This window comes from Sylvia atricapilla, chromosome 2 (genome assembly GCF_009819655.1).
Source record: "Sylvia atricapilla isolate bSylAtr1 chromosome 2, bSylAtr1.pri, whole genome shotgun sequence".
NCBI classification, from domain to species: Eukaryota; Metazoa; Chordata; class Aves; order Passeriformes; family Sylviidae; genus Sylvia; species Sylvia atricapilla.
This window is the reverse complement of record NC_089141.1, coordinates 114,967,555-114,976,881: the sequence shown is the minus strand read 5'-3', so window position 1 is coordinate 114,976,881 and position 9,327 is coordinate 114,967,555. Positions and strand designations below refer to the sequence as shown.

Sequence of the window (9,327 nt, the reverse complement as noted above, 5' to 3'; positions counted from 1 at the left end):
GCAGTGTGACAGGGGGCAGTGATGACATGGGCAGTGGTGACACGGGGCAATGATGAAATAGGACAGTGGTGACACGGGGCAGCTCCTGGGTGTGGGTTCATCCAGCCCCAGGTTCCCCCATGAAGGAGCCCTGAGGAAAGAGGCCCTTTCCCGTGTTTACCTGCAGAGCCCAACAGGGACAGCAGAGTAACGAGCCTCGGGACAATTCCAGCTGAGCCTCGGGACAATTCCAGCTCTGGGTTTGAATCTCCTTCGGGTGAAGCGTTCAAAGCAAACAACAGCTCACCCCAGTGGGACATGGGGTCCCTGCCAGGGCAGGGCTGGAGCAGTGGTGGCTTTGGGCAGGTCTCTGCTCCCTCCACAGCTGGGGGAGAGCAATGGCAGCATCCCTGAACCTCCACGGCACCTCAGGATCGTGGAATCACAGAAAGCCTGGCTTGGAAGGGACCTTAAAGCCCATCCAGTCCCCTCCCCTGCATGGGCAGGGCCACCTTCCACTGTCCCTTGGCTGGGGACACCGGTTTGGCTGCAGCTCCCTGGGCAGTGCTGGACAAACCCCTCAGGCACAGTGAGCACACAGAGCCAGCTGTGGGACGGCAGGAAAGAGCTGGGCAAGCAGGGACAAACTCCAGGGCTTCAGCAGGTCCAGCACTGGCTGCCTGGGGCCAGGCTGGGCACAGACCCCAGCTCCCCCCATCCTCCTGCCTGGATCAACCCCAAACCTGCACCTTCCCTCCACCACAGCCCACACCCCGGCCTCAGGCCACTCACAATTAATGCTTAGTTAATTCCAGCTAAATTATCGCTGTCTGGCAGCATTCCCTTCCATGCCTGTAGTGTACAACCTTCTTGGGACCTGCAGGACTGCTGCCTTCAGTTCTCCCTTTGCTGTATCCCAGGTTCTGTGGTGCCCAGGGCTGCAGCTCTGAGCTCACAGTCAGTGTCACTCAGCTCTGCACACAGCAGGGACACAAAACAAATCCTTCTCCTGCTGCACACCAAGGACACCTGGGACAAGTTTTCAGGCCCCAAAGCACAAACAAGGGTGGGCTGAGGAGAGAGAACAAGAAGGATGGGACTGCATCACCTGGGGCTGGAATTGGACAATTCAACCCCAATGTGCAAATGGACCAAAACTTATCAAAGTGTGAGACCTCCTGACCATGTGTCCATTTTGTGTCATTTTGTGTCCATTTTGTGACCATTTTGGATCCACCTTGGCTGTTGTCAGAGTCTGTCCAAGGATGTGACGTGCCTCACAACCGCCTCCAGTGACTGAGGACTGAGACCCCAGACTCTGAAAGGAGCCCTGGCCTGGCTGAGCTGGAACGTTTGCCAAGTCTCGGAGGACTGGTCTGCATCTCCATGAGAACGGAGTGCAGGAACAATGGAACTGGTCACAGTGGACTGAGCCAAGGCTGCTTGCCCAAACTGGTCTGTCCATACCAGAGCACGGCACGTACGGTGGCTCCAGCTTTGGCTCTGTGACTCTCCTTTGTCCCAACCCTGATGCAGGCAGCTCCTGCTTTGGCTCTGGGCCCCTTGCTTTGCCTCAGCACAGGTGGCTCCTGCTTTGGCCCTGTGCCACTCGCTTTGGTCCCTGCCTTGACCAACCCATAAATCCCTGGAGACCCCTGCTCACCTTCGTGATCACCCCACTGGAGAAGTTCGTGTCTATGGGCATCTCGGCCTCGAGGACTCGGCCCTCCACGTTGGTAGCTATAATCCCCTTTCCCTCTTTTCTATCTTTCTTACTATTCTCTATTTCCTCTCCCACTATCGCATTTCGGTGGCACTAAATAAAGGTGTATTTTTGTTGTATTAACTGAGTTGTCCCCCGCTGTGTCTTTTGTGCTCTGAGATCCTAAAACGAACCATCAGGTTCCCCACACATGTTTGCAGACTGTGACAGCCTCCCCTGGGCCAGCCTGAGGCCGTTCCCTCTGCTCCTGTCCCTGTGCCCTGGGAGCAGAGCCCGACCCCCCCGGCTGTCCCCTCCTGGCAGGGACTTGTGCAGAGCCACCAGGTCCCCCCTGAGCCTCCTTTTCTCCTGGCTCAGCCCCTTCCCAGCTCCCTCAGCCCCTCCTGGGGCTCCAGCCCCTTCCCCAGCTCCTGCCCTGGACACGCTCCAGCCCCTCCAGGGCTCTGCTGCAGGAGCCACAGCTGGACACAGCCCTGGAGGTGTCACACAGGGGACAATCCCTGCCCTGGGCTGTGCCCACACTGGGGCTGGCAATGCCCAGGAACCATCGGCCTCTTGTCCCCTGGGCACACCTGGGCTCACATCAGCCACTGTCACCATCTCCAGGCCATTCCCAGCCCCCCAGCCCCTGTGTCCCCCGGAGTCCTGCAGGGAGCTGTGCTGAGCCCGGGGCAGGAGGTGGCCCTGTCCTCTGCACTCCGGGCTGCACCAAGGGGACAGTGCCCTGCCCTGCCTGGGGGATCAGGGGTGGCCCCGGGGTTCATGTGCCCCCAGTGGGGCTGTCCCCAGAGCTGCCCCCGGGCAAGGGGAGCCCCTCCTGCAGGAAGGGGTGCCATGGGCCCAGGGGTCCGTGCCAGTGCCAGTGGATGGCGCTGTCCCCACCCTGTCCCCGTGGGGAGGGTCAGCACCAGGACAGGCCAGCGCTGCCCCTCACCTTCACCGAATGTCCCAATGCCCCTCAGCACGGCTCGGGGGGACCCGCAGGGAGCAGCAGCTCCTCAGCACTCCCAAGGAGCAGAGATGCAGCCCCCGGAGCTCAGACACGGGTGTTGTTACCTGCAGCTCACCGGCAGCTGAACACCCTGGTGTGTCCCAATTCTGCATGGGCTGGCCCTGGGAATGAGCACCCCCAGGCTGCCGAGCAGCTCCTGCTCACTGCAGCTGTGAGCGGCTGGAATGTCACTGCTTTCACCTCAAACGTCCTGAAATGTCTCCATTTGTGAACCTGGACACAGATGGGAGACGTTTAAAGGGGGCTGCTGCAGCACTGACGTGTCGGGGGTGCATTTTTGTGGTCCATCAGGTGCTGCAAATTTGCATGTTCAGATCACAGAATTCCAAAATGGTTTGGGTTGGGAGGGACCTTAAATCCCACCCAGTGCCACCGCTGCCATGGCAGGGACACCTCCCACTGTCCCAGGTGCTCCAAGTGTCCAGCCTGGCCTTGGGCACTGCCAGGGATCCAGGGGCAGCCCCAGCTGCTCTGGGCACCCTGTGCCAGCCCTGCCCACCCTGCCAGGGAACAATTCCTGCCCCAGAGCCCACCCAGCCCTGCCCTGGGCACTGGGAAGCCATTCCCTGGCTCCTGTCCCTGCAGCCCTTGTCCCCAGTCCCTCTGCAGCTCTCCTGGAGCCCCTTCAGGCCCTGGCAGGGCTCTGAGCTCTCCCTGGAGCCTCTCCTCTCCGGGGGAGCACCCCCAGCTCTCCCAGCCTGAATCCAGCTCTTGGAGCAGCTCCGTGCCTCCTCTGGACTGGCTCCAGCGTTTCCATTCCCACCCAGGGTTAAAACATTCCCCCTGTGTGGAGCCGGCAGCTGTTTGGCATCTCGGTGCTGGCACAGACATCACCCACACACAGTGGGAGTAGAGCATTTGTTTGTCACTTCTCTTCCCGGCTATTCCCAGGCTGCAGCTTCTCCCCCGGGATGATTCCGTCCCTCCAGTCCCAGCAGTGATTAGGGAGAGCAGCTTCCTTAAGAGCCTGAAGTCTTTCCGTGCAGGTCCTTTTGCAGGCGGAGGCGCTGCCTGGGGGAGAGAAGCAGCAGCTGCAGGTGCTGTGTGTGCAGCAGGACCAGGCACACTTCAGCCCGGGTATGTACGGCTTTACCTCTCACCCGGGCTCGGGGCAGCGTTGGGAAGTGCAGTGCCACGCTCTGAGCCGGGCTCCGACTTCAGCCAGCTCCAGGTGGGCTGTGAGAGAATCCACCCAGAAAAGCTGCCGGGGGCAGCGCCAACGGGTCCGAGTGGGCTTCGGCTCGGATGGAGCTAATGAGCTGCTGCATCACCTCCGGACATCCCAGGTTTAGTGAATCGCGGGGTCAAGGTCTGCCAGTCACACACCTGCAACCACCCCTGGCTGCCTCGGTTAGGTTAATTACAACAGCGCTAATTACCTGGCTGTTCCCTGGTTAGAGGCACCTCAGACAAGCTGCAGGTGTGACATCTGCCAGTCCTGTCACCCGGGCTGAGCCGCAGTCCCCTGCTCCCAGCTCTGCTCCATCCCTGGTGCTTGCACACACCCCGGAATGGCAAACGGGACTGGGGAGAGGGTGGATGGTTGGGGAATGTCCTGACTCTGCTGAGATCCAGGCTGGGAGCGACGGAAAAACGCTGGGATGGGTGTGTTGGGGCGAGCTACAGCAGTGGGAGAGCCTGAACCCAGCTGGCTGCACCCTCAGGGAGTTGTGGAGAGCCAGAAGGTCCCCGTGAGCCTGGAGGAGCAGCTGCTCCAGGTGGGATCCCTCACACAGGGCTGGGACCTGGTCCTGGACACCTCTGTGTGTGTGTGTGGGACCCTCCCTAAAGGAGAGCCAGGGCTGGCTGGGCTCTGGGGCAGGAATTGTTCCCTGGCAGGGTGGGCAGGGCTGGCACAGGGTGCCCAGAGCAGCTGTGGCTGCCCCTGGATCCCTGGCAGTGCCCGAGGCCAGACTGGACACTTGGAGCAGCCTGGGACAGTGGGAGGTGGCCCTGCCATGGCACGGGTGGCACTGGGTGGGATTTCAGATCCAGTTTCCATCCCAGCAGCATTATTAGATAACCTGGAGGGCTTTGTCACCCAGGATAAAGTGCAGAAACGGCTGCCCAGAGGATCAAGTACCTCAGAGAGGTGGGAGGGAGGGAGGAGCTGTGTTTTTCCCGAGCTCAGGATTACAGGATCTCAGACATGTTTGCTCTTTTCAAACAAACCATTCTGGCACGAGACACGTTTCCTGCTGCAGTGGCTTGTGCCAGCTGCAGGGTCAAAGCTGCCAGGCTGGAAACAGAGTCCTCTGAGCAATAAAGCATCATCAACACCATCGTCTGGGCAGCGATGTCACAATATTGGCTTTGCCTCATGTGGCCAACAGCAATGACTGAGCCGGGCTGAAAAACCTCTTGGTTTTTATTCCCTGACTGAGCCAGGCTGACAAAGCTCTTGGTTTTTATTCCCTGACTGAGCTGGGCTGAGAAACCTCTTGGTTTTTATTCCCTGACTGAGCCAGGCTGAAAAAGATCTTGGTTTTTATTCCCTGAATGAAGCCAGGCTGAAAAACCTCTTGGTTTGTGTCCCTGACTGAGCCGGGCTGAGAAACCTCTTGGTTTGTGTCCCTGACTAAGCCAGGCTGAAAAAGCTCTTGGTTTGTGTTGTGGGGAGGACTCCGGGAGACTTAGAGGAGAGATTAAGCTGTGTTGGGGTCAGGGAAGTCAAATGCCTGGAAAGCCGAGGGGATGAGGTCTGGCCCTTTGGTGTCTTGGCTAAAGCAGAGGGCACAAGTGCCTGAGAAAATTCCATCCCATTCCCAAAGTGGCAGAGCCTGGTTTAAGCCCTCCGTGTCTGTGTCCCCGTTAAACAGGACAAGTCACAGCACTGCTCCTTTTGCCGAGGGCTGGGGGGACACAGCTGGGGCAGGGACCCCGTGGGTGGGGTGCCCGTCCCGAGAGGGGCCCCGGCAGGGTGATTTGGGTTTGGGCTCCAGCAGGAGCAGCCCCACAGCTGGTGCACTCGGGGCTCCAGGGCAGGGAAAGCCTCAGCCCGTGTGCAGGAGCATCAGCTCCCGCAGCAAACATCCCGTGGGCAGCACCTGCTGAGGCTGCAGGGGCACGTCCTGTGTCCCAGGGGGGCTCAGAAGGGACACAGCAGCCCAGAACACGCTGGGAGATGAGACCATCTCCACCCGCACAGGTGTGGGGGTGAGCAGAGCCCTGCTGAGCTCATCCTCCCACTGCTCTGCGTCTCCTTCTCCCGCCTTGGGTTTTTATCCTGAGGGGAATAGATGTGCTCAGCCTCGAGGTTGCGGCTGCCCGGGATGGGAGGGGAGGGATGGAGGGGCCAGCCCGGGATGGGAGGGAGCTGAGAGAACCGCCGTGCTCAGGCTGGGACCCTGTGGGTTTGGACAGCTCCTGGTGCACCATCCTCCAGGCGATTTCTCCAGCTGAATCCGGTGTGTCAGCACCGCCTGCTCCTTGCTGCTTTCTGGGGAGAAGCAGCAGGAATATTTTCAGCACGAATGAAGGTGTAGATCCTGCCCACAGCACTCAGGCTCTCCTTGTCCCTCCAGGACAATCCTCTGGAGTTTTCTGTGTTACCTTCAAGCGTCTCCCACCTGAATAAACCCTCAGGAATCGTTATTTTCCTCTGCCTGCCTTCGCAGGCTTCTGTCATGGGCGGATGACAGAAGGAAGACAGAGCAGCAAAAGGGAATTTCAAGATCACGTTTAATGTCCCAGGGCACTGTTTTGCTCCACAAATTTGAAGGAATTTCCTGTGTTGGGCCCATTGAGGGAAGCCAGGGCTGGAAGCTGACCCTGCTCTCCTTGTTCTCTCCTCTTGCAGCTCGTTTCAGGATGTCAGCTGAGCCCTGGCAAACAACCAACAAAGGAATAAGCCCTTCACAAGCAACAGACTAAAAGCCCTTTGGTTATCCCTGGTGGCACAACCTGAAACATCGATTTCTGCCCTTCATAGGAACTTCCAAGCCACAACAACCTCGTTTATTCTGCATTTCTGATCCATTTCCCCTACTTGGTGGTCACAGAATCCCTGGGGCTGGAAAAGCCCTCCCAGCTCTGGCAGTGCCCCCTATGCCCACCTTGTCCCCAGCCCAGAGCTCTGAGTGCCACCTCCAGGGGACACCTGCAGGGATGGGCACTCCAGAGCTCCCTGGGCAGTGCCAAGGCCTCAGCACCCTTTCCATGGGGAAAGGATGATATGCTGTTTGACCCACCCGAATAACGATATGAATTCCTGTCTCTTGCAGTGATGCAGAGTCCCCTTCTTATCCCCCTGCTACCTCGGGACTCAAAATTTGGTTTATATTTTTAAATGCAAGCGAAGATTCTCCCAGATGGCTTCCGATCCCTTCAACAGGAGCTCCTTCTCCTTCATCCTGGTGGGTGTCCCTGGCCTGGAAGCTTTCCCCACCTGCCTGGGCATCCTTTTCTGCTCGGCCTACGTCCTGGCCGTGGTGGGGAACGGGGCAGTTCTGCTGGTGCTGGGGCTGGACCGGGCGCTGCAGGCGCCCAGCCATCGCCTGCTGGCCATGCTGGCGCTCACCGACGTGCTGATGGTGAGCTCCGTGGTGCCCAAGATGCTGGGCGTGCTGTGGCTGGGCTCCGCCGAGATCGGCGCCGCGGCCTGCTTCGTGCAGATGTTCCTGGTGCACACCCTGACGGCCGTGGAGTCGGGCGTGCTGCTGGCCATGGCCGCCGACCGCTACGTGGCCGTGTGCCACCCGCTGAGGTACCAGGGCGTCCTGGGCGGCCCCGCGGTGACACGGCTGGGGCTGGCCGTCGTGCTGAGGGCCGTGCTGGCCATGGCGCCGCTGTCGGGGCTGGTGACGGCGCTGCCCTACTGCGGGCCCCGCGTGGTGCCGCACTCCTACTGCGAGCACATGGCCGTGGCCGGCCTGGCCTGCGCCAGCGCCCGGCCCAGCCGCCTCTACAGCCTGGCAGGCTCTTCCCTGATCGTGGGCACGGACCTGGCTCTCATCGCCGTGTCCTACGGGATGATCCTGAGGGCAGCGCTGGCCAAGGAGCACTGCCGCAGGGCCCTGAGCACCTGTGGGTGCCACCTCAGCGTGGTGCTGCTCTTCTACGTCCCCGGCATCATCTCCATTTTCTGCCAGCACTTCTCTGGCACCGTGTCCGCGGGCACACAGGTGCTGCTGGCGGACCTGTACCTGGCCGTGCCCGCCGTGCTCAACCCGCTGGTGTACAGCCTGAGGAGCCGGCAGATCCGCACGGCTCTGCTCAGGGCGCTCCGGCCCAGCAGCGGCTGTGCCTGAGGCGTGTGCCCCTGCTTTTCCAGGTGTGTTTGTCTCCGCAGGGGCAGCCCCAGCTGTGCAGGAGGTGAGCAGCAGCAGGGAGGACTCCGTGCCTTTAATGAGCCCCTGCTCCGTGGCCAGAGGTATTTGGGACCGGCAGCAAGAGCACACACCAGGTCCTCCTCTTTCCCTCCCTCCCCTGCAGGTGACACGGAGCAGCAAGAACCCACCTTTGAGTCTAAAGATGTTCCCAGTGCCAGGAACAGCCCTGTGATGATTTCAGGACTCCAGTTGCATTTGTGTCAATGCACAGATCCTGATCCAAACGGAGAGAGTTGCTCTGTGTTGTCCCCTTCAGTCCCTGGACTATCCCAGGGGTTCTCCCCTCTGGGCCCCTCTTTCATTAGAGGCTGGGAGGATCGTGGCTGAGCCCTGAGCAGCTTTTCCAGGTTTCTGGGTGGATGGAAGCTGACTCAAAACTGAGCTCCTCAAAGCCCCCTGTCCCTGCAGAGTCACAGAATCCCCAAGGGTGTGGGGTGGAAGAGGAGCAGGGGGATGAGGCTGGGGGCTGTATCCGCTGGGTGCTCTGGCACAGGCCGCCCAGGGAAGTGGTGGAATTACCATTCCTGGGGCTTCAAACTGTGTGTGCACGTGGGGACACGTGTTAGTGGTGGGCCTGGCAGCGCTGGGGGAATGGCTGGGTTTGATGCTCTGAGAGGGTTTTTCCAAACCTCGTGACTCGGTGATTAATGCAAGGATTCCAAAGGAGATCATCACACTCCAGGTGTTTGCGCTGAAGCAAAGCGGAGGGACAAGTCCCACCCTGCCCAGGTCCAGCTGGGGCAGAGCTCCACAGGGTCACCCCCAAAGTCCTGGCAATGGAAGAGCTGGGTACAACATAATTCATTCCTCTGACCTCCTCTGGGTGTCCTGGAGCGACCTGGTGACGTCTGAGAGCCACCACGACACAACAGCCCTGCCCAGAGGGGCTCTGGCTGCCCCTGGAGCCCTGGCAGTGTCCAGGCTGGACACTGGGGCTTGGAGCACCTGGGACAGTGGGAGGTGGCCCTGCCATGGCAGGGGTGGCACTGGGTGGGCTGTGGGGTCCTTCCCAGCCCAAACCATCCCATCATTCCATGAATTCTGCCCTGAAATCACTGTTTGAGTCCGCGGCCATGAAGGGGATCGGAAGGGCTGGTTCCAGTCACAGCCCAACGCCGTGTCCACACTGCCACAAATCCCACCCAAAACGTCTTCTTTAAGTCTTCACTTCTACATTAAAACTAAAGCTCGATGGTAAAACTGGTTTGAATCTGTCATTTTTCACCTCTGACAGATTTTTGCTGTCTGTGGCATTTATCTGACTTTCTGCTTCGCCTTCCCTG

General features: G+C 59.8%; 1 protein-coding gene across 1 annotated transcript; it reads left to right on the top strand.

Moving 5' to 3' along the window:
- Nucleotides 1–6,769: 6,769 nt before the first annotated feature.
- On the top strand, nucleotides 6,770–8,404 carry LOC136374885 (olfactory receptor 52I2-like). The gene has a single exon (XM_066340273.1). It carries the CDS (start codon nucleotides 7,025–7,027, stop codon nucleotides 7,961–7,963), a length of 939 nt encoding a protein of 312 aa, XP_066196370.1. The 5' UTR covers nucleotides 6,770–7,024; the 3' UTR covers nucleotides 7,964–8,404.
- Nucleotides 8,405–9,327: the final 923 nt, after the last annotated feature.

What these genes read in the sequence shown, in the direction of transcription:
- LOC136374885 (XM_066340273.1), top strand. Translation starts at nt 7,025, where the DNA reads ATGGCTTCCGATCCCTTCAACAGGAGCTCCTTCTCCTTCATCCTGGTG.